General features: G+C 41.6%; 1 protein-coding gene across 8 annotated transcripts in view; it reads right to left on the reverse strand.

The window, feature by feature from the left end:
* Nucleotides 1–24,613, reverse strand: part of FHIT (fragile histidine triad diadenosine triphosphatase) — a 1,391,990-nt gene that overhangs the window by 239,240 nt on the left and 1,128,137 nt on the right. For all 8 annotated transcript variants that reach the window (XM_026500340.3, XM_026500338.4, XM_057311857.1 and 5 more), the window contains 2 exons: nucleotides 13,356–13,501; nucleotides 10,896–10,925 (listed from right to left, as the gene is read on the reverse strand). In XM_026500340.3, coding sequence (XP_026356125.1) covers nucleotides 10,896–10,925; nucleotides 13,356–13,501 — 176 coding nt within the window. The remainder of the gene's footprint in view (nucleotides 1–10,895; nucleotides 10,926–13,355; nucleotides 13,502–24,613) is intronic.

The following is a 24,613-nucleotide window of genomic DNA, read 5'->3' on the forward strand; positions in this document are numbered from 1 at the left end:
ACAGGTGGCACAGACTTCGGGACTGATTAATTCAGCAACTTGATAACATCACCAAGGGTCCAACTTCTGTCTCTGCCATTCCGGGTCAGCATTTGCTTCATTCCATGGCAGGCTGCCCCAGGAATCATAAGGTAGCCGTCAGCGACTGTCAGGATTCCTGCTTCCTTATTCATACCCCTTTCCACAAACGATGGATACAAATTCCCCATCATGCTGGGAACAATCATCCCTGAAGCGAAAAGAATCCCACCCTCTAAGTGGCTTAGGTGAGCGTTAACTAAAGTCGTAACTGTGGCAGAGAGAAATGGCACAGGCCAGGGATGAGTCAACTACAGCCCTGGCCAAATCCAGCCCATGGCCTCGTTTATAAATAAAGTTTTATTGGAATACAGCCACATTTATTTGTGCAAATTCATTTACATGTTTTCTGAGGCTGTTTTCAGGCTACAAAGGCAGGTGTAAAATTGTGACATCTGGCCCTGAAAGCCTAAAATGCTTAATATCTGGACATTTATGAGCAAGTTTGCCAATTCCTGAATTAGACCGAGCAGGGTTCACACCTAGAATTAGAGATGGATTCAAACACACCCTAATTCTTGGCTGCTAAATAATGGAGGATTATAGAAAGCATGCCAGAGAGACAACCATAGCGCTCAAAATAGATATGAGACAAAATGATTCAAGTTCTAGAAAAGTGGGCTTAGAAACTGAAAACCCAAATTAATTAAGGTGACCCATAACATCTAGCACAGCTGAAATACCCTCTGCCCTTGGAATAAAATGCAAACACCGAATACATTTAAAACGGAGTTAAAACTCCTTACCAGGGTGTACAAGGCCTGGTATAACTCTTGCTCACCTCTCTCTACCCCACATTCCTGCTACCGGGGCCGTCAATCATCTCCTAGAATTTGCCAAGCTCATTGCTGCTGTTTCCTCTGCCCAGAATGCTCTTTCTTGCCCAGCTCTCCACTGGAATGGCTCTTTATCATTCCTCGGGTCTCAGTTTACCTCCCCAGCAAGCCTGGGCTGGCCACCCTATCTAGATCAGTCACTCTACCATTCTTTCCTCCCTCTGTGTTTTTCCTTTCACAGCACCCTGTTACTGCCTTGTCAATACTCTCAAAGATCGCCATTATTTTCTATGGTCATTTGGGTGTAGAGCAAAACAGACAATAGGTTGAGAGTTGTTCCCTGGATGCTTGCTCTTCCACAGTACCCCAGTGCCTGGCAGCAGCCGACGCAGAGTAGGTGCTCACTAAACACTTCCTGGGAGAGGAATTCATAGGTACAACAGAACTTCCACAACCCCTCAGTCTTTCTCTGCGACAGCATTTCTTTCAAAGTCCCTTAAAGACAGGGACTACATCTCACTCTTCTTGGTCTGCCAGGGCCTGTGACAATACCTGGTAAATAGTAGGCTCTGGAAGAATAAATTAAAATAATAAAGACTGAATGCTAGATAATAAAACATGAGGAGAAAGGATGCTCATTTCCTGAGAGGTAGGAACAGGATACATTTGATGGTAAGGAAATTATCATCAACCACGGATCGGGGAAGTTCAAAACTAGACACAACTGCCTCACAGTGCCCTGGGTTTCCAGATAGAGGAAGATGACAGACCAATTTCAAGGCCACGGAGGGGGATCATCAGCCCAATAGGTGATGATACCACTTGCCTTCCAAGGTCATTTACCCTTCTGGGATTCTCCAAATTATCACAGGCTCGGAGTTTCTTCCTTGAGAGTAACTCTCATCTTTGGTCATCTGACGGCAGAGCTGAGCTTGGAATCATATTTACTCCTTCCACGGCTGAACAGTTTTGTCAAAATTATGCCGCTAGAACCTGATTACAACTGGGAATTTATACCATTTACAACTGACGGATGAATTGAAACACAAATAAAAGGCCCAGCTGGGTTCTTTTTCAGGGCCCAGCACACAAAGCACGATAAGAAAATATTTTTTCAGGAAACAGGTCCTGATATGTGGACCCTACGGTGGGATATTTGAATGTGAACATTAGGATAAATGGATTTCACCATGAAGTAAAAGAGTATTTGGTGAGTTCACTTTGTTCACTCAACGTTGTTTCTTCTTCTACACCACTATAGGCAAGACCAACCACCTAAACAACTTCATGTTGATTTTCCATGTAACATCAGGAACAAGAAAAGCTTATTTAAGAGAATAAACTACCAGGGGGGGAAAGATGGGACTTTTCATTACCAGGACCCAAAAATATTATCTTTATGTCAGATGAGCCCAGGAGGATTTCAAACCACTGGTTTTGTCCTCTTCCCCCGAGGTTTGGGATTCATCTGACTCAGGAGGCTTCCAGAGATGTCCACCTCTATTTTCCTAATCTTGTCAGATGAGTGGCTTCTCCACAGAGGGAACCTGCTATGAGACCGCAGGTGTCGTGTCAATGCCTCGTGACACGTGAAGTTAAAATTTCAACATTATCCTTTCCCAGCACTAACATAATTCACACTGAGGAAGGGGGCAGAATTTCTCGCTGTGTTTGGCCCAAGGGCCATGACGGATCCTCGCCAGCCCCGTATTTTTCACTTAAATGTCATTAGGCAGGTCATTATTCTAATTTTTCCATGTCTGTAGCTCTGTAGGTTGCCATGTCTATTATTCATTAAGCTGGTTTCCATCTGACCCAGGCTCAGTCATCAAATTCTTACGCTTCCAGCTGCTTTTGGATCTTAAGAATTATTTTACTAATGGCTTTAGCGTAAAAGGCAAAGAGGAGCCCCTGAAAGGCACTGAGTAACTTAGGATGGCTATGGCAGCAAGAATCATGTCTAGGTCACTTTGACCCAAAATCAAAATGTATTTATAGAAATACATAAAACAGCAGTTCCTAAATCTGGACAACAATAGAATCAACTGCAAACTTTTCAAAAAATCTATTTTATGGGCCCCATCATCAGAGATTTGAACGTAGGAACTGTGAGCACCAATTATATGCTAAGGATAAATAGGAAAAAGAATGAATTATATTAGTCATTTCTTGATGGAAAACCTTCCATCTGTGGACCTCTGTGGAAAAAAGAACTGTAGAGAAAGCTGTATATTCTTCTTCAAAATACATTGAAAATATCAATTATATTACAAAATATAAATAATGTCATGAACAAAGGGGTACACATTACTCAACTTAAAAATAAGACGTATCTATGGAGTTGAAGGTCCTTGGGCACCCCTGACATCCTACGGTATGCGCCTTCTCCTTACTGTCTCCACATGGGGCAATCCTATTTGTGTCCAAATCTCTAAGCAGTATACAGATCTTCATTTTTACATTGAATATGGGCAGCCTATAAGGAATCTGCTTCTACATTATTTTTGCTGTAACTCCTGAAATAGAAGTTTATAATATCATCTGTATCTGTTTCAGCTGCCATGTCCAATTTCAACCAAATCACACATTCTTTAAAGGACATTCCCTCCCCATTTGATATTTAAGGTGTGTGGTGTGGTTTATCACAAACGGTTCATCTGCTGAGACTGATATGACCACAGCTCATCGACACCGAATCCTTGTCACATGATTAATTGGGCTGAGTTAACTTTACCTTTTCTTTTATGCTTTTTTCCCCCTCTCTTTTGTTTTTTGTCTGTGTGTTTACATAGGATTGACATTTTGGCCAAGCCAATTATTCAGATGTCACACATTCAACACTTTAAACCCACCATGAGCTGGTTATATGGAATTGGGGAATTTTACCAATTATTTCCCAGGCCTGAAACATACAGAGCAAAAGAGTGAGAAGGATATTCCTTTGGTGATGACTTACTGAGCACCTAATATTCCACAGCAAAGTGACCGCCCCTGACAGCAGCAACAGAGGTGAGAAGGTGACTGAATAATTATACCATACGTTGATGTAGCATTTTGGGGTCTACAGAGCACTTTGCTTTTCACAGGATATTTGACTTGACAGTGATTAAATAACCCCCCACAACTGAACATCAGGTGTAAAAGACAGCCTACTGAAATCTATAAAACACTGGCATTGAGAATCTATCTTCAACATTTGCCATATTTCTGCTTTACGCATCTCAAAATAAATTTAACAGCCAAATACCCACTTTGCTTATGTCAGGTCCTCCAGTTACTAAAGAAATTTGTTTGGTAGCACTAATGAAAAATTAAACATCTAAAACGTATCGTTCTGCTACAAACTGACGTACAGCAATAAAGCTGCATTTAGTTAAGTTAACCTTCACCTGTATAATAAAGTTAAACAGAGAGAATCCTCTGGGTATTTTTAGGGAGAAGCCAATATTATCCTAGGCAAAGCAAAATAATACAGATTAAACTGTGTTGAGGGTGACAAAATATTTACAAAATCTCTCCTTCTGCATCTTCCCCTGTGCTTACTGGGGGCAAGGTGTTTTTGAGGAAGAGCTGGCCACCTGATATAATGGAGAGGGGCTCCCAGGCAGGCTGATGTGGATCTCTACTCTACTGTCAGTCAGTCATGTGTGGTTTGGTACGTTACTCTACCTCCATGAACCATGGTTTCCTCAAGTGTAAATTACCAATGCCCATTGTTGAGGGTTATGAGGATTAAGTGAAAATTATAAAATTAAACCACTCATTCAGATGTACTTGCATGTCAAGTGGTGTCTTAAAGGCATTTGCATGCATTAATCCTTTTGGTCCTCACAACACCTCTAGGAGGTACCGTATCACTGAGGCCCTCATTTTAACAATCTATAAATGAATGGTAGGGCTAGGAAAGGTTGATTTTTGCTGGGTCATAAGACTGGTAGGTGACAACTCCAGGATTGAAACCAGGCCATCTGGCTTCAGAGTCCTCCCTCTCTGTCAGTATACTGGAATCCTGATGACATTCCCCCTCCATCCTTACTCCATTTCCAGCATCCCCCACGCCATCTACCGAAGCTGCCTATGACATTGAAAGAACAGAGAAAAAAATAAATAAATAGTAACCAGAAAACACTAGAAGGCTTGGGTAATTTTTCTTTCAGGGCTTCGTATGACATCATGCAAATCAAAATTAACTATTTAGAAATGGAAAAACACACTGGTTTGATACCTACTTAGAAGAAGGCTGGAGGTTTAATAGGAGCAGGAAAGTTTCCGACAGGAGACAGGCAGGCTAACGGTTCCTTTCTTCTGCCTGGAGGGCCAGGCACCAGAGGTTTTGTCCCCAGATCACCAGAAAGGGAGGGAGAGTCAGACACACGTACATGGGGAGTGGACACCCCCACATGTACACCCAAACCCATGCCCTGAGCACCAAAATCAGTTTTGGGTTACTAAATTCAGGCAACTGGATTCACTGTGAGAGAAGAGATATAAATTTTCAGGCAATTCCACAAGATAAAAGCTACTGCGTCCTTAAAATACTAATTCTTCTGGCAGTAATGCAGGCATGTGATAGAAACATACGCAAGGCACTTTTTGTCACGGCTTTAATCAAAGGATAAAAGTTCTCTGGCAAATTACAGCCCTCGTGAAATTTCTTTACAGATGAAAATAATAAATAACAGTCGAGTAAAATCATTTTCATTCTCAAGATGTCAGTTTCTCCATTCTGTGCACACCAAATTTTAGGAATTCATTTGGGTTGAAAGCAAGGAGCCATGAGGAGATTCCTCTGTGTCTTCTCATCACTTCGAAGCTATGCAGTGGACTAAGGTGTGCATGGGAGTCACTTACAGTGTCTGTTAAAATGCAGAGTCCTGGGTCCTAAACCAGACCTACTGAATCAGCATAGGGGCAGGCAGGTTTCTGCTTTGTGAAAACCTACTTCAAGTAACTGAAGTATACTGTGGGTTTAGAACCATGGGTTACCTATTACTGTAGGGGTACAGGAGAGGATAAAAAATATCCGGGTAGAGATTTTTCCCCCCATTTAATAAGGTAGGTTTCTGAACACTGAACTGGTCACTTTTATAATAAATTCAAAGTCAACATTCAAAACCACAAGTCATATGATCATAAGAAAGTTTTCTCAAGAGCTTAAGCAAAATGGCAAAGTTAACAGTGACAGAATTCACTGTGTAACTGTGAACTCATCAGGGCCACAAACAATCTCAATGCCAAGTACATTCTCCTTAAGTTCAGTCTTTGCCTATTTGCCAGATGAGAAAACTGAGGGTAAGGTTAATATTAAGAGACATGCACAAGGTCCCAGAGACAGTACATGGTGGGCTGGGCTATTTATTCCTGTTGGTTTCTCCTCATATCACTCAGTACAATAGACAGGATTCCCTCCACTGAAAAAATGAAGGCATAGATATTCAGAGAGGTTAGGAGTCCTGCCAAAGTCACACAGTAAAATAGTAGAGCTAATATTCCTACGGAACCTCTGACTGACACCAAAGTGTATTAACTACTGGACTTCACAAAGAGCTAAAATGTCCTCTATGTTCATGAATTGAAAAGATTACCGAATCTCCACTGGAAAATTGGATCTGGGACCATAGAGACCCCTCGGTAAATGGAACAGTCACTCCTGTTTGGTTTTAATTTTAATTTTTTAATTTTTTAAGATTTTATTTATTTATTTGACAGGGAGAGAGAGAGTATAAGCAGGAGGAGGAGCAGAGGGAGAGGGAGAAATAGGCTCCCCTGCTGAGCAGGGAGCCTGACACGGGGCTTGATCCCAGGACCCAGGGAACATGACCTGAGCTGAAGGCAGACGCTTAACTTGAACCCAGGTGCCCCAGGTTTGAATTTTTAAACCACACTTTTTAAAAGAATTCCTTCTCTTGTTCTTCCCTAAATAATCTGAAAAGTAACTGCTAATATATCAATAGTTATTAAGACACTTCCAACTGCCTTAATATTAGAAAATTAAATATCTAAGCAGGGGATTCAAGTCCATAAATACAGAAAAGGGTAAGCAAGCATATTCTATAAATAGTTCTTATGAGATTCTAGATTCCCTGCCTGCCATAAATTTCTCTCTTTAATATACCTAAAACACCCTTCCGCCCAAAGATGCACATAGTAATTACTCTAAAAGATAGCTCACATTAAACTTACTAAGGAGCATCCCTTTTAAAGGACAGAACACTGCCTTTAATGATTTGGCTAGTTGAAATTACATCTTGGAATATGATTTGGGAACCTGATTAGTGGAAATTCTGGTCTTTATCAGTGATGCCTGAATATAGGGGATTCTTGAGAGAAATCCCAAGAAACTCAGACCCCAGACTACACATTGAAATGCAAGTACCTATCATCTTCTGCTTCATGTTAACTCAAGTTAGAAACTGAGGAGCAGAGATCTGCTCTATCCAAGTCCTGTTATCTTCCCCAGACCACCCAAAAGGACCATAGGAGACAATGACAAAATGCAGGTCCTCAAAAGCTACCATTTTTGAGGGGCTAAGGAAATATAGGTACAGAAATAAAAACAGCCATGCAAACAAATAAAAAACAGTAAAGAATGCCTTGAAGGAAATCAAATAAGGCAACAGGATAGGGAGTAAAGGCTTTGGCAGAGTCACTTCAGATGGGGGATGGGAGTCAGAAAAGGTTAATAAAATAGTGACATACGGCTGTCACGTATATACGGTGATAGGCAGATGTATGTGGTGATACATGCCTAAAACCAGAAAAAAGAGATTGTTTCTCAAGCCTGGAGCATGCCCAAGTTGTTGCAATGATCACTGGGTAGATAGCAGGGCTTTATTACTTTTAAATTCAAAAGGAGACTGAATAATGAACTGAAAAATAAGAGGTCATTTTTTTTACTTCCCATTTCCCTTTCCCGCTACAAATTACTTCCTAAGTACGCAAGGCCACCTTGTTCTTTGCAAAGCAGCATCGAAAGCCCCTGAAACAAAAAACCCCTCAAGTGGCATCACGTCCAGGAGTCTCACGCAGGGGTGCACCTTCACTACCCGGCAACAACAGTGGCTTCAGGGGAAGAGATCACTCCTGGGCTTAGTGTTCTTCCCACCCGGCATGAGACCCAAATGGTTCCGAACCCAGGCATCAGGCAGCATCCCAAGAGTCAGACACAGACAGAGAGGAAGTGCACTGTCGCTGTGCGTTCCCTGGCAGGCTGTCAGATGCCACCCTGAAAGGCGCAATTCTGTGAATTTCAAAAAATGAAATGCTCAGTCTTGCACTGCAGGATTCAGAAACAGACAACTGAATACTGAAGGTGCTGCCCTGCTCCCTGGAGGGGCTGGCTCCTGGAAGGCTGGCTTCCACTTGTCAGGGGCACGTGGCCCTTGCCAGCTACTATTTTATCACCATAAAAATCACGAGGCTGAGAAACAGCCAGGCTCTGAAAAGACTCAGAGGGCGTGCTGGTTCACGATGAAGATTCCCAAGCCCCGAACACAAAGATTTAGAATGAGAACTGAGAGTGTCAACTTGTTTTTTTGTTTTTGTTTTTTGTTTGTTTTTTAACTAACACCAAAATGAATGTTTATGCAGATAGTATAAGCAATGCATTTGGAAAAACATAGATTAGACAACGTCAGATATGTGAACTTGGTCTAAAAGGGCAGTTTTCCAAACTTTGTCATATGCCGGTCTAGGTTTTCATCTGCACGTGTGTGGTTGTTTTCTTTTAGCCATTTTATATTCCACAAAGGACATAAGAGGCTCCCCTCATTCATATTGGGGCAATTCTGTGATTGGGCTGGAAACAGGTGAGAGATGTCCAAAGCAATACAATCTACTGATTCAAAAATATAGAATTGTTAAAAAGACTAACTTATGTTAAGTAACAACGGTGGTGAGCATAATAATCACATTCAACACTTCATGTATGAGTCCTATAGGCCAAGGATTACTCCACTGAAGCTAACAAAACCATTTTTTGGCTAGACAGCTGGGACACCAAAAAGGTAGTCACGATTAGAATCAGAGAGTCTATAGCCTTGGGGCCCAGCCCTGCTAGTCTTGGTGTTTACTGTTTTTTGTTTTGTTTATTTACTGTGTTTTTATTACTATTTTTAATTCAGATAGAATTCAAATACTATAAAGTCATCCATGTTAAAATGTACGATTCAGTGGATTTTAGAATATTCGTCACATTGCAAGAACATCACCACTATCTAATTCCACAACATTTTCAACCACTTAAAAAGAAACCCTGACCCCCGAGCTGTCACTCCCCACGCCCTCCTTCCTCCAGCCCCTGGCAATCACTCATCTACTTTTTGTCTCTATTCAATGCCTGCTTGTATAGGACATAATTTTAATACCCCACTCAGAATTCCAAACTGAAATTTTGAGATATTATATATTCATATAAATTTTATGATATGCTTAATATGTACATTGTATCAATCTGTGCATTCCACTTGATAGGGTTTGTGCACTCTCCCACGTTATTAGCAATGCTGCTACAGCTGGATTTCCAACTGCTGAAGAATTCCCTCAAATAGTGCACACAGCATTTAACTAAATCTGGTGGTGTTGGAATTTACATTCGCATACTGATGGGGTTTTTTAAAGATTTTATTTATTTATTTGAAAGAAAGAGAGAGAAAGAGAGAGCATGAGTAGGGGGGAGGAAGAGGGAGAAGCAGACTCCCTGCTGAGCAGGGAGCCCAATGCAAGACTCGATCCCAGGACCCTGGGATCGTGACCTGAACCGAAGGCAGACATTTAACCGACTGAGCCACCCAGGCGCCCTGCATATTGAGTTTTTAAAAAACTAGCAACCAGGTTTAAACAATGTGTTTTGTATTTCAAGAAACAGTTTCAAAAAGAAGCTATGCATATCAAACTCCTTTCAGTGGCTGCATGTTTAGAAGCCTGGCATGGGGGTGGGCAGTGGGGTGGAGGGAAGCTGTGAGTCCCCTCGGTTCCTATTACATCACATGTCTGGAGCAATCAGGAGGCTAGCTCTTTTTTATCATGAAGAATCTGATGGTGGTCCCTGTAGGACATTTGTTCCACAGAAGTACTTCCCAGAGATTCTATATTAAAAGTCACACAGTAGCTCTATTAAACATTAAAGCCACATGCAAACTAATATCAAAAAAGGACTATGTTTTTTTTGGCACTGTTTGGAGCCAAGCTTACCTTGGCCACTCACAGCGGGTCTCAAAGCCATAAAACCTTATTTTGCAAAGTATCACATTAGCACCCCAGTTTGACTTCCTTCTGATTTCTAGCACTGAAAAAAAAAAATAGCCTTTTCTATGATTTAGGTGTAGGACCTAACTGCAGAGGAATTTGCATTTGTATGAAGGGGGCTAAAATCCAGCTTCAGAATCAGCCAGGATTTTATTCTTTTATTTTATTTTACTAGGGAAGCAGAGAGTATCCTAATAAATCCCCCTTTCCTCTTTTAGCACACTTAGAAACCCATGTTTGAGCTCCACTGGCTCTATTAGGTTAGAACTTGGGTATGAACTACAAAGGGAGGAAAAGTATAGGTATGTGGGTGGAGAGAGAGAAGAGAGAGAAGCATGGGCACAGAGCAAAAGGAGAAGTGTGGGCAACCACCTCGCGTCGCCAGGTGCTCGAGAACGATGAGGCAGAAAAAGGGTACGTGTGAAGAACACAGAGGCCCCGGCTTCACATGGGACCCGCCAATCCACACAGGGCTCACATGCTGTTCCCTAGACATGACCTCGCCCGAACCCCTTTGACTTCAGTCTCTGTTTTCAGACTTCTTGATTTAGCTTCTGTTTTAGCATTTACACAATAATAACTTTACTACAAAAGGTAAATGTCTTGTAAACTAATGGGAAACATATTGCTTGGCATAGTTTATAATGTCAGGATTTATGGCTCTAACACTGAGGGTCTCTCTGACCTCGAAGATAACATAATGAGCCAGCAATGTGCTGCAAATGGCTCAGTGTGATTTTTATTAGTTCTCATAATTGCCCCTTATTAATTTGTATGCACGTAATAAGCACTCACCTTCACAGTCTGTCCGGCTTCAGGGCCATCCTGGAAGGAGGGAAAAAAAAAAATAGATAAATAACAGAGGTGGTAACAGATAGATGGTATCTGCTGCTTATTCAGAAATATCTCCTGTTAATAATTTAGATCCAATTTCATTGTGTGTTAATTTATAGTATTCTCATGGGGACCATTCACTTCAAATGTGTGGGACCAGACAGTTCTCCATTTCCGCCTGAGAGTGAGAAGTTATGTATAAAAATGATATAAATTATCCAGTGAGCCAACCCTCTTGCCACTTTCCGTGCTCTTTGCTCTTGGCTATAGTTTTAATTGCATTAAAGGAAGGTTGGAAATGTTTGAGGAGGTAAATTATCACACCTTTTGGTTATCTTTAAATCAGATGTAGTTTAATTAATGTCTGATTACTAGAAGTCTCTACTTAAAAAAAAAAAAAAAAAAACCTGCTGTAAACATAATCCATTAAGCAGGAATATGGGCTGTCTTATATGGGAAGATCACCCAAGACTGGGCCCTCTCTGGCTGTCCTGACCTTGGGGGGTGGGGGAAGTAGGAGCATTCATTGTTGCTGGGCCCTTTTCCTATCTTGGTTCCTCCTCTCAGCTTTTTAAAACCCAACAAAACTATTGGCTTAGTTGAAAATGAGCCAACCCGCACAGTCGTCAGTCACAATACAAAGCAAAAGCAAGTGCTTAGCTGGTTCGAGATACTAGAGCAAACAAGTCTACGGTCAAAAATTGTAAAATTGAATTAGAACCTTGCAACTTTAAGAAAGTCTTTCTTTTTTTTAATTTATTTTTTATAATAATTTTTTATTATGTTATATTAGTCACCATACAGTAGATCTACTCTGTGACCCAGACTAATGGGTAAGCGTGTTTGCCCTGCTGTGGCCAACATTAAGTAGAACTGTGTATCCGTGGTTTTCAAACTTGAAGTCACAGCCCATTAGTGGGTCATGAAGTCAGCTTAATGGGTTGTGATCAGCACTAAAAACAAATCAGATAATACAACAAAAATGATTAGAGCGCACTGAAAGGGTAAATGCTGTTTTGTAAAACTCTGGTTTCCTTTATCTACATATGTATCCATGGGGAGGGAGGGTCACATGATTGTGGAATAAATATCCTAGAGTGGTTTAAAGCTTTAAAAGGTTTGAAAACATGGCAAATGTGAGAGTACTCCAAGTGCTATGCACAAGTCAGTTCCTATGTTTATGGGATTCACTTTCTAGTAAGTTACGTTAGATAACTAGCGCTGGCCATTTCCTGGGAATGTGAATTTCCTCTAGCATTTCATTTAACACTGACAGATGTCTTCAGCCACTTGCCTTCATTTGGTCTCTTTGGAAACGTGATTTGTAGCATAAGCTTGGTAAACCCACCCTAAGATTAATTACCTGAAGGTGACTCAAATGGCTTGACATACAACACACACACACACACACACACACACACACACAATTTTAAAGGGAAGTTTACTCTCAACATAGACGTGGCAGCAAAAAAATTTTTAAGAAGCGTTTAAGGGCAGTTTTAGTCCGACCCTTTCATAACCTGAAAATAGTGGCCTTCTGTATCTGCTCTCTTTGTAGGTCTACGGTGGAGAGATGAAGAGGGTAGGAGGAGGATGGGGAGATGAGGAGGGTAAAAGGAAGATGTTAAATATTCTGCATAACTAAAGCACCGAGGGCAAGGTATCACATGATGGAAGAAGCCAATTCTTTCCAAGGGGTCCTTGCAGAGTCATCCAATTTCAAGGCCACTAAGGACTTTAATTAGGTATTGATACCTCCTCAACTCTTCCCAAAGGGGATCTGAGGGGCATAGGATATGTTATATTGATTTACTCAGTTCCCACAGCCGATGACTCACCACAGACCTCCTCCTTCTACACCTGGCTCAACCTCTGTCTAAAGATCTCCAGTGATGGAGGTGGGGGGGTTGCATTCTCTTCCTGGGAAGCAGGTCACACAGAATAGTTGATCAATCCAGCTTCATACCAATCCATAATCAATCACTGGGGCTTGAGTTAAAGAGAAAAGGGATCCCCTGAGGGCAAGGCCCCATCTAACTTGCATGTCTCTACTATCCTGAGGTAGAGAGGGCTAAACCCATGCGGTTCTCAAGACATATTAACACACACTAAAAATGACCTGTCTGGCCCCAGTTCCAGGAGAAGATCTGGAATGTCTGAATGCCCATGAAATCACTTGTCTATTATTCCCACCAGCTTTGTCAGCAATGCTGCAGACAGTGTCTCAGCTGACTTCCCACAGTCCACCGAGGCCAAGGATAGGAGGGCGGTCCTGGATTCGTTACGCCTTTGTCGGTGCTTATATAAGACATGAACCACCACGGCTGCCTTCCCAGTGAGATGGCAGCTTAATAGAGCGAGAACCCAATGCCAGGGTGTGAAAAGGAAGAAAACTAACTTCTGAGCTATCTACACACTCACCTGCATGGAAAAGGTGAGAGAAGTCCCCTGGAAATGCTTCTCCACCACCATCCCGACTCTCTGGGTGGCCTGAAACAAATCCGCCACTTCATCGGGACGCAGGTCTCGGAAGCGCTCCACTGGCCGAAGGGGACACACGAGGACATCTGTGGTGATTTCTGTTAAGGCACATGCTGTTGCTTCGCTAGTATTTTTACCAAGAAGTTTATACCCACAGTACTGAATCCCCTTGGCCCAGGGCCTGAACTCGCAAAGACTGAGGAATAAAAGAACAAATATTTACCAACCACCAAACCCCAAGAAGTTCAAAAAGAGCTTATAAACATGGTTAATTATACTTTGAAGGTGAAGTGATGGTACACTGAAGAAATTCTTTTAACAGAAAGGGACATTAATGCTCAGAGAGACTCAAGTGCTGGCTGAAATAATTATGCCAAGAGGCTAAATCTATTCTGGACCATTTTCTCCTGACCCCAATTCGAAAGCTCTGTCCTCTCAAGCAGCTAAAGGCACTGAGTTGGAAAAGCAAGCAGAATATCCATGATTAAAATTTTAATTTCAATATCTCTTTGGAGGAAAAGGTAATGAAAATACCACAGGAGTTGTTTTATTTATGTTTAAAAGGAGTGTCGACATTCTGAAAATGTACAGTGCACTTCATATCTGATAAGAGATGTGCCATGTGGTTAAGCAATTTATGACAAGTGTTCCTCAAATTGATTATTAAGAATTCAGGAAGCCAGTTGAAGGTAAATCATTAACTTAAGAAAAAAGGGTTGTTTTGTTTTTTGTTGTTGTTGTTGTTTTACTCAGGTAAACAAAACTATCTTAACGCATCCTTTAAGTCAGACAGGTCAACATATTTATGCTATTGGCCTGAAGAAACATGATCTAGAGAAAAAGAAAGTGAGTTTGATCACTTGTTGGTGGCAAATGAATATTCAATGTTACACCATCAATAACATTTCAGTTGTCTTTGTATTTGAACTCCTCATATACGAGTGGCTACATGTACACAATCAGGCACACACACACACACACACACACACACACACACACAGATATAGTCATTTTTGTTTAGTCTACAGGTACCAGCAGGAGAAAAAAAAAAATGTCCTAATGCTCTTTTCTGTTTCTTTCTTTTTTCCTTTTTCTTGTTGTTTTATAAGAGCATGCTTTGCCTGAAGCTAAGCAGCCAAGGGGCATAATGAAACCCCAATGCTATGATTGCTAGTCTCACCAGAATATCAAGCATTGTAGCCATCATACCGGTAGGACTCAGAGCCCAAAGGGAAATGCACTGAGCTCAGCTGGGTGGGCCTGATTTCCATAAGAGAAGAGGGAGGGGGAGAAAGGAAAAACTGATTAATTTTGCTCATAATCAGGAAATTCATGTCAACGGTAAACTAGGAAAAGGAGCATTTGTTTAATCTCAGTTCATTTTTCAAGAGAGGAGAAGGGAAGTCTTCACCCACAGGGCATCAGATACTTAAAAAGATAATTATCCTTCTTTGGCAGGGCTGCTTTATTATCATGGGTCAATGAACCGTTTAGAAATGAAGAATTTCCTTTCATTTCCTTTTAGCAGATTGCCAGCCTCCACTCCCACTGAGTTGCCTTTTCTTTGTTAAAAGAGACCTTTTCCCATCATCCTCCTCCCAGCACCTCCTTCTCCTTCCTCCTCCCTACACCCTCCTTTAGGCCCTGACTTCACCAAACCACAGCAAGATGACAACTTTGCAAGCTTCCAACAATACCCATAATTGCCGTGGTGAGCTATGTCTAAACACGGGGACCAGGTGGGGAAGGAAGGACATTTTATTTAAACAACGGCTTACTGTAAAAACTGTTGGGACGAATCAGAAATTCTTTGTATCTGATATAACTTTAGTAATATCAGTGACATCTGAAACTTTTTTTTTTTTTTTTTGCCCCAATGCCATAAAAAATATTTGATTATCTGTTCATTGTCCTTGTCTGATGCTAAGGATTGGCATGACCCAATGTTTAATAAATCAAAACTTTTGTGGAAGTGAATCAAAATGGCTCAATCTGTCAGCTGTTTCATCCTGTGGACACTCAGCCGCAGGGTCACATACATTTATTATTTTAATTGAATGTTAATAATACTAATAACAACATGTCACGAAACAGTTGGAGAGGCTAAACACATTCTCATTTGGGTGAATGTTTTTCCCAGCCCATCTAGGCCACGTTGCCCTGACATATATATCCCCTGAAATCTAACCCTTTATTAAGAAAACATCTTATCTCCCTGCAGCAAACAATGTTTCCATGTGAATAAGATGAGATGGTGTTAACTTTCAAAGGTGTTTACTTGGGCAGGTGTTCACGCAGGTAATCGTTGTCTTTGTTCTGTTGGGACCCAGCGGATGGACAAACAGGCATCTTGACCTGGCAGTGGACACACAGGTGGGCTTCATAGGGAGGTAGGTGGGTCTGGATTGACACAGGGTGGGTGGGGCTCTGGAGCTCCTGGCTCCTGTGTGAGTCCCTGACCTGACCAACAGCAGACTCACTAGTCTCCCCAGGCCATTCTAGGTACTCAATGGCATCAGGAAGTCAGGACCAACCACCATCCCTCAGTTCCTCTGAAACCAGAGCAGAAAAGAACCTATGCCCTAACCTCAACACAGGCGACGTCCCCACTGCTGCTGACCTACTTCCTGAAACTCCTCTTCCCCCCTCCCGCTCCGCTACGCACTATACATCTGTCACACTCGCCTTCCTTCTGTTCGTCTAACACGTTAAACTCCTCCCCAGATTGGGGGCCTTCGTCCCAGCTGTTTGTTCTGCCTACAATTCAATTCTCCTTGATCTTCACATGGCTGCTTCTTTCTTATCATTCCGATTCTAATTCCAATGCTACTCCCTCCAAGGAGCATTCCAGCAGCACCAGCTGAAACTGCTACCCAGTTACTCTCTATCACCCGATTGTCATCCTGCGGGAGGCCTTGCCACCAGCTGGCAGTCTTCTTGGTTGGCTACTACCTGCCTGAATGAGAATGTCAGCTCCACAAGAGTAAAGACTGTCCTGTTTACCGCTGGTTCACCCCTGCCCAGAACACCTGACTTAATAAGCATTGCTGCAATGAGAAAATACGTATGAACCAGACCTTCTCAGCAGCTACCTCGGAGTATGAAGACCCTGACAAAATGGAGACAACGTCCATTTATTTTCAACCATCTACACAAGATTGGGATGGTCTGTGAGATTTTTTTAATTCAAAGAGATGTATTCTTAATATTTAGCATAATCAGAACCAATGTTGGATGTGAGCTGGAAAAACAAACACTTGTTTTTAACATAAATTAATTTTCATACGAGCACAAAGGAAATATGATGAGGGTAAAATCCTTGTGAAAAATCCTTTTTATGTAATAATTTTTTAAAAAACTATATAAAGAAGTGGTTTCTAGATTATTCAGAGTCTCAGATAAACTATACCCAAAAAAATGCTGCTTTATACTTTGACTAAGAATTGTATGAACAGTGAGTACCAGGGAAGTGTGGAGGTGAGCCAGGCTCTGGGAATTGAAGCGGAGAACAGGAAGTTGCTCCTGTCCTTCCGGTCCAGGAGACAGAACCAAAACAAGTAACTGCAGTATTGTGGGAGGTACAGATGGAGGTTAGATGATACGGAGGCAGAGGGAAGCACCCAATGCAACAGAACCTGGGACACCTTAGTAAGGCAAGGGTTCCAGGGCAACCACTGGTGACCAAGTTTGATCAAGTACTCCGTGGTTTCCGAAAATAAAACCAGGTTCATAAAGGATTTAAAGCAGGTCAGCAAACATTTTCTGCAATAGGCCAGATGGTAAAAATTAAAGTTCAGTGGGCTGTATGCCTAAGCAGCTATAGACAAGACAAACCATAGTAGGTGTGCCTATGTCCCAGTAAACCTTTATTTACAAAAAGAAGGGGCAAGCCAGATTTGGCCCATGGACCTAATAAGGTCAACCCCTGGTTGAGAGGAATCACATTAGCAAGAGGTAACTAAAGGAAGTTAGAACTCTTTGGGGGTTCCATTCTTTTCCTGAGTTGGAGACTATAGTGTTATTTAAATAGCATATTGGACAAACGTGATGGTATCTTAAAAATTGTCACATTCTAAGGAAGATACCTGAGAATGTTAGAGAAATTTCATGAACTTGTGTAGCACTTTTGACGTTTTTAAAGACCAATCACAATCAGAAAATGTGTTCTGGTGATATCATATAGATAAATCATGAGTGTTGCTCTCCAACGCAACTAAAGGAGTTTCTGCCATCTTTAATTGGAAGAACAAAGCATATGATCCACAAACCCATGAGAGCACCAGAACAGTATGTTATTCACAAATTCAACTGAAAATAAAAGTGTTTTCTCAAAATCAGTGCATAAGCCTTGGAAGAAAACACCATATTGTTTAAAGATGGTGGGTATCATTAGCTACATGATTCTCATAGACAAACAACTCAGGCAAAGCAAATTAATTTTGAAGAACAGCAGACAGCTCTTGTAATTCTACTGCAACTGTTTATATGCCAGTAGTTTTAAGGTACTATCACAGATGCAGTATAATTTAGAGATTCTTAGGCATTGTTAATGGGCAAATCCTATATTATTACAACACACTTTCGTTGAGTCCTCTTTGCCTGGGATTAATATCCCTGAAGAGACTTTTTAGCCAACATGCATGATAACCCTCAAAGAAGTTAATCTACATAATTGAATTTAATATATGTTTATCCAGGACTCATCATGGGTAAGAACCTGTGAAAGAGAGTATCAAATGGGGTCTGGTCTCTCTCTCTAAGCTAAAGTAGAGAGGTCCATTTAGTAGTAACGTTTTTTTAAAAAGAAGAGAAGGGAATAGTTAGAGTTTAGTTCCTGTGGTCCACAAAGAGACTCCTCACAGCAGAAGAAAATCAAAGATGACTTCCTAGTGCAAATGAGATTTCGCGTGAATTTTACAAATGGGGGAGTAATTCAACCAGTGGTTCTGCTGGCAACCCGCTCATCCATCCATCCCATTGCTAGAGCCGCCTCTCAGTCCAGGGTTTGCACTAGCATTTAGGGTGCCAAGGTGAATACAGCAGAGCAACTGACCTTGAAGGGCTCACACTCTGATGTCCCAAACTGTCATGCAGTATAAACAGATCATCACAACACAGAGAGATGAAGACTATTGATAGAAATCAGTACAGAATGTTGTGGGAGCACAGAGGAGGCAGAATCTAACTTTGCCTAGGGGTGTGAGATAAACTTTTCAGTATGGTCTTGCATTTCAATTTTCTAAAATCAGAAACGATTTCTCCAAATTTGGACCAAGATCTGTCCTTGAAAATGGCCTAGCAACTTATGGTTAGCTTTAAAGAAAGTTGTCAGACATTCCTTCTTTGGCCACAATCACTGTTTCATTTATATATGTACTTTCATTTACTTAATCTTTCCAACAAACCATAAAGTACTGTTATAATTCCTATTTTGCAGATGAGGAAATTATAGCTTATAGAAAACGAGACACTTGTGCAAGATAGCACACTCAACGTGAGACTAAAACTAGAATTCTACCCAAGCCTGTGTGATTCCAGGGTCCATGTTATTAACCACGGTGCTGGGATGTTGCATTTTTTGTACTTTTATGACTCAGTCTCTGCCTACCCTCTTATTACAAGTGTGCCCTGGGTGGATCAGTCGGTTAAGTGTGTGACTTCAGCTCAGGTCATGATCCCAGGGTCCTGGAATCGAGCCCCACATCGGGCTCCCTGTTCAGTGGGTAGTCTGGCTCTTCTTCTCCATCTGCCTCTCTCCCAACTCATGCTCTCTCTCATTCTCTCTCTCTCTCAAATAAATAAATAAAATCTTACATTAAAAAAAAAAGTGTGCCCTGAATTCTCAGAGTCTGTTCGCGGAAGAAAGCCATGGGTTTCATGAAACACAAAGACACTGTGCAAAACTGCTAAAGGCTGAGAGACACCTAGCCTTGAATGAAGAAAGCAGAGGAAACACCCAACCCCATCATGGGAGGAAGCCTCAGTGCTGGGCAAGAGAAATAGTAAGTATGCCCTCATTCTAACAGAGAACTGTGAGTAAGGACATCAAGAATGAGAGAACCTCCTTGCACCAGGCAGTTCAGCAGGAGGAAGTATGGAGGCATGTGGAGTCTGAATTTTGGCCCTTCCCTCCCTCCCTTCCTCTTTCTCGCCCTCTTGTCCTTCCTTCATTCATTCATTTTAACTGAAGTATAGTTGATACATATCACATTAGTTTCAGGTGCACAACATAGCGATTCCACAAGTTTATATTTATGATACGCTCACCACAAATGGTACCTGGCCCTTTTCCATTTTTGAGGTTGGCTTGCTTCAAGGTACCTTTGGCTCCCCTGAGCTGACAGACTCTGGAGAAAGCTTAGCTACAACAGTCAAAATCGATGGTTAGGCTGACAGACAACTGAAAAATCCTGTGGCCTGTTGGACAGTGACTGGGAGTTGCTGACTCTGTCACATCATTATTTTTATGACCAAGGCCCAGAAACTTGGTAATGCCTTTCCTTTCCCTCTTCTTCTTCATGCACTAGCAGCCCAGAAGTGCCTGCCTCTGTCCCTTGGAATGTAAACACTTGAGGTGTTTTGCCACACTGCAGAATGATGACACAACATACCAGGCCCTGTGCTGAGCTCTGGGTGGCACACAGCTAACCCAGAGTACACACAATGAAAGAAAGAAATCAAACAGAATCCTGCGCTAGTCAAGCACCTGAAGTTGGTATGGCAGATTGCCAAATATTACCACAAAAGTCCCTCCCATCCCACCTGCCCCTTTGCAAAGTGACTTTGCTTCTCTTCTCATCAAAAGTGGAAGTCTGTTTCCTCTCCCCTTGAATTTGGGCTGGCCTTGTGACTTGCTTTGATCAGTGAAATGTGGTAGAAGCTTCTCTGTGTGACTTCCCAGGGTCAGCCCTGAACAGACTTGACAACTTCTGTTTTTTTGTCCTCTTGGAACACTGAGACCAAAATGCTGTGAAAAGCCCAGGTGGTGTACTGGGGAACAAGAACCACATGGAGGAGAACTAAGGTACCACAGCTGATAGCCAGTACCAACTGTTAGAACCTTCCAGCCACAGGGGACCTACTGACTGACTTCCAACTTCTCTATCAGCTGTCTACTACTGCACTATGACAACAAACACAAACACAGTGGCTTAACATAACACTACTTTGTTTTCTAGTCCTGATTCTGTGGGTGGTTTTTGTGCTGGTCTCACTCAGGCAACTGCTTTTAGTTGGCAGGTAGGCTTGGGGCTGGGCTCAGCTGGGTCCCCTGGGCCCCTCACTCCATGTGCCTTTTCATCCCAATACAGAGGCAGAAACTCTGAACGCCTCTGAAGGCTTAAGTTCTCCCACATTCTGTTGGTCAAAGGAAATGACAGGCCAGCCCAGGCTGAAGGTGGAGAAATAAATTCCATCTCCTGACAGGAGGAGTGCAAAGACCTCACTGAAAAGAGGTATGGGCAGGGGAAGTCCTATTGCATTGGGGGTCATCACCATAATAATCGACCACAGGTAGTAACTGTGAAAAGAAGTCCTGGGGATCTTATAAAAATGGCCAGGTGCCCAAGATAGCTTAGACACCTGCTGAATACATGCAGGCATGGCATTTTTGGAGCTGGGATGGGCCTTAAACATCATCCTTCAATTATCATTACATCAATATCTTCCTTGTTGGATGGGGGAAAAAGAGGGGGAACACAGTGTTTAACTGATTTGCTCAAAGTCACACAGGTGCACACCCGGAACTGAAACTCAGCTATCAGGCTTCCCCACACCAAAGCTCCTTCCATTACACACAAGATGACAAAACACTGCACCTCTGCCACCATGTTCCAGTGTTAACCTCTGGCAGACATCGATAATCAGCTCCATAACTCTCTCCTTGAACCACAGAGACTCGGATTCCTTCTCAATCCTGCCCTCGAAGCAGCCGTCACCAATCAGAGTGGGCACGTAACAAGAGATGCAGGGGTCATTTCTGTGGCCTCCTCCCCTGCCTCAAGAACCACACAAACATCTGTAAAGACCCTGGTGGAGTCAAGAACAAAGTGAAATGCTGCAAAAGCGAGAATCTGCCCAACGACATCAAATGTTCATTACGTTGTTACATTTTTATTCAAAATAAATTGGATAAGTTTAAAATTTGCTCATCATGGATAATAATTGATGATCTAAAAAATAATTTCATGTACATTTCCATGACAAATATGAAATATTTAAATATAGAGTCGTGACAGAGAAATGGAAATGTACTGAGTCAGATGATTAATTAAAGAAGACAGCAGAATATTATTCTCAGAGTTGTTCAGACTTGCTCCCATTTATTTTTCTATATCTGATCTAGTCTAGGGATTCAGAATATAAAAGTCACTAAAATAAATCAAACCATCAAAATATCATTGATTCTGATGAGGCTGATTAGCATGTGCATATATGAATATGGACGAAGTCAGTATCAAATAATATTATGAAGAATTAGTCATTCTTTGGAACTAATAAAAAAGTAGAGTGAGTATTCATCTCTATTGCAGACTAGTATGTAGTTCAATGACAAGCAAGGAACTTTCCAGTTCGTACTGCAGACTTCCGGAGACCCTGTGTAATAAGTTATTTGCTCTAACAAATAACCCTAGCCCTTGCAAGTGTTTAAGATAATTCATAATGTCACTTCAAAAACAACAGGACTGTGAGGTATTTTTTAAGAGGCGATTCAGTTTATTTGATTTAAATAGCACAGTTACAGAGCTTTGAATCAAATTAGGTGGCATCTCAAAAAGTAATCTACTATTCACAGTGTAAGCACTTCTGTGAATTTTCTTATCAGAAAGGCGGAAATATTACCCCCCAAATTAAGCAATGCAATTCTGAAGAAGCAACTTGTCCATGTGGGCCATATCTTTCTTCACTGGATATTAACATACCCACTGTCGTAACTCAGAGACGACATCATGGGATAGTCATCAACCATAAGCATAAGTGGTGTAAATATAATTTTGAGCAAATTAGATTTCCAGAATATAATAATCTCCAGGACAGTGTGATTAAGATAATGATAGTACTCTGCTCGTCCCTGGATCTCAGGGCAAGCATCTCTTGAGTATCCATGAGAATGCTCATGTTTTGTCCTGGAAACATACAGTGACAGTGAGTCCTCAGTCATCTGGGGGAAGGGAAGGCAGATCTGCGCTGAGCCATCCCCCAAACGCCCACACCGATCTGGACGCTCAGAGGTGAGAATCACATTCATAGGGAGAAGTGAACATGTGGCCTTCAAAGAAAGGAAAATCAAAGAGGAGCCTGAAGCCTGAAAGCACTTTGGTACAGATTCTTTGGTTTAAATTTCACCCATTATTCTGTGTATTTTTGAAGGCAAAGGAATCTTCTATTGATTAACCTAAGAGAATCAGAATGGGAAAAGCTTACTTGCATTAAATTAAATATGTGAGGAAAAGTGCATAATATCAGAAGGGGAAGGAAAGAATATATAACACTTGTTTGCTGCCTACTATGTTCTGGTGACAATCAGTGACCCTTTGAGGAGATAACAACACCCCTATTTTTCCACATGCAGAAGTTCCGGCCAACAAAGTGAAACCACATACCCAAGATCACACAATTATAAAGTGAAAATCTTGGCTAAGGCCACGTGGTAAAGTCATCTATGCTATTTCAATGCCGCCAAGGTCACGGAAGCCTCCATGTGCCTACTGCGGAGTTTACTACAGTGGTTCACCAGAACGCTCATTTCATGAGATGTTACCACACATGACACAGGAGGAAAAAAACGTGTGGTCACGGAGGATTAAAAAGTACTGGATGAAATGAAGTAAAACAGTTTTCTTTAAGGGCAGTACTCATCAGGATATTTTATATGCTAACGTGCATTCTGACTTCTCAAAAAGCAGAGATGCTATGCAGCATTTCTTGTTTGCTTGACAATAAAGGTATTATTATTATTATTATTTTATTTTTATTATTACTTTGCACAACGCCGCACAGGACAAATGTTCTGGGGCATGTTCTTCGGGAATCTTGAGCATCATTTACCTCAACACAGAGGAGCCTGCAAAAGATGTTTTTTAAACAAAAAGAAAAATATCCTGTTAATTCATATGGGCAAAGCAAGAGGATATTCCGCTACGTGAAATACACTGAGAAGTTGAGCTTTAAAATACATCGAATGGGATATGAAGGTCATTAGTACTGTTCACCAACTCTCTCAGGTTCCTGCCATAGCCAGGCACAAGGTAGGATTCTACTTCCTGGATTCTCGTGGTTAGATGAAGCTGAAGATGAATTCTGGCCAAGGAATTGTGAGCAGAAGTGATATATGTTGCTTATGGAATAGAGCTCTGAACCGCAGTGTGAGACCCCAAAGCTCTCTTTCCTTCTCCATGGCAACCAGAAACATCAGTTGCGCAGTCAGACTGGACTGGCATTATGGGTCAGCAGGGGGCTCTGTTCATCACCTGTTCTTAGTGACTAGAGCAAGTCTGTCGAACAGGTTTCATCTCTTTTGCTAACTCTCAACTAACCTGTAGTCACTGCTTTGAGCATTATTTTGAAGAGGATTCTGAGGCCGCAATAAGAATCAGGAGGGACGAATGGAGGGATTTGTTAGTTTTGGCTACCATGACAGAGGGAAGGCTATCCATGTGCATAATCAAGTGTCTCCCATTCTTCGATTAGAAAGCCATGCAAAATTTCCCCCAAGGCTCACGTTCCCCCTTTTCTCAATGATGTGGAAGTCATTTTTAGGTATTGCAATGTCTCTGAGTAACAGTTATGAAAATCTGGTCTCATTGGTATCGTCCTGGAGATACATAGAAGAATATGGGATTTAAGTGATTCTAGTTAGGAGAGTGTTGAAAAACAGTTACTGTCACTCAAAAGCATCTGTCCACAATGTGCCAACACGGGAGCGGGAACACCCCAAAATGAGAATGCTATAAAAATGCTCTTAGGTGTTAAGAGCTGGAAGAGTTTTGCAAAGAAGAAGAATAAAGTACACTTATCAGCTGAAAGAAATATTTAAGAATCATCCCCAACGAGGATTTTTAAAGAAAAACTTCATATATACTCTGCTATGAGAATCACTTCAAAAACTCAACAAAAAGCTTTTTAATTCTAGTATAGATCAGGAAGTAATGCTAAAGATCTGTAATTCATTGGAGATCTGCTAGAAAAACCACAGGCAA

Source organism: Ursus arctos, unplaced genomic scaffold (assembly GCF_023065955.2).
Source record: "Ursus arctos isolate Adak ecotype North America unplaced genomic scaffold, UrsArc2.0 scaffold_14, whole genome shotgun sequence".
In the NCBI taxonomy this organism is placed as follows: Eukaryota; Metazoa; Chordata; class Mammalia; order Carnivora; family Ursidae; genus Ursus; species Ursus arctos.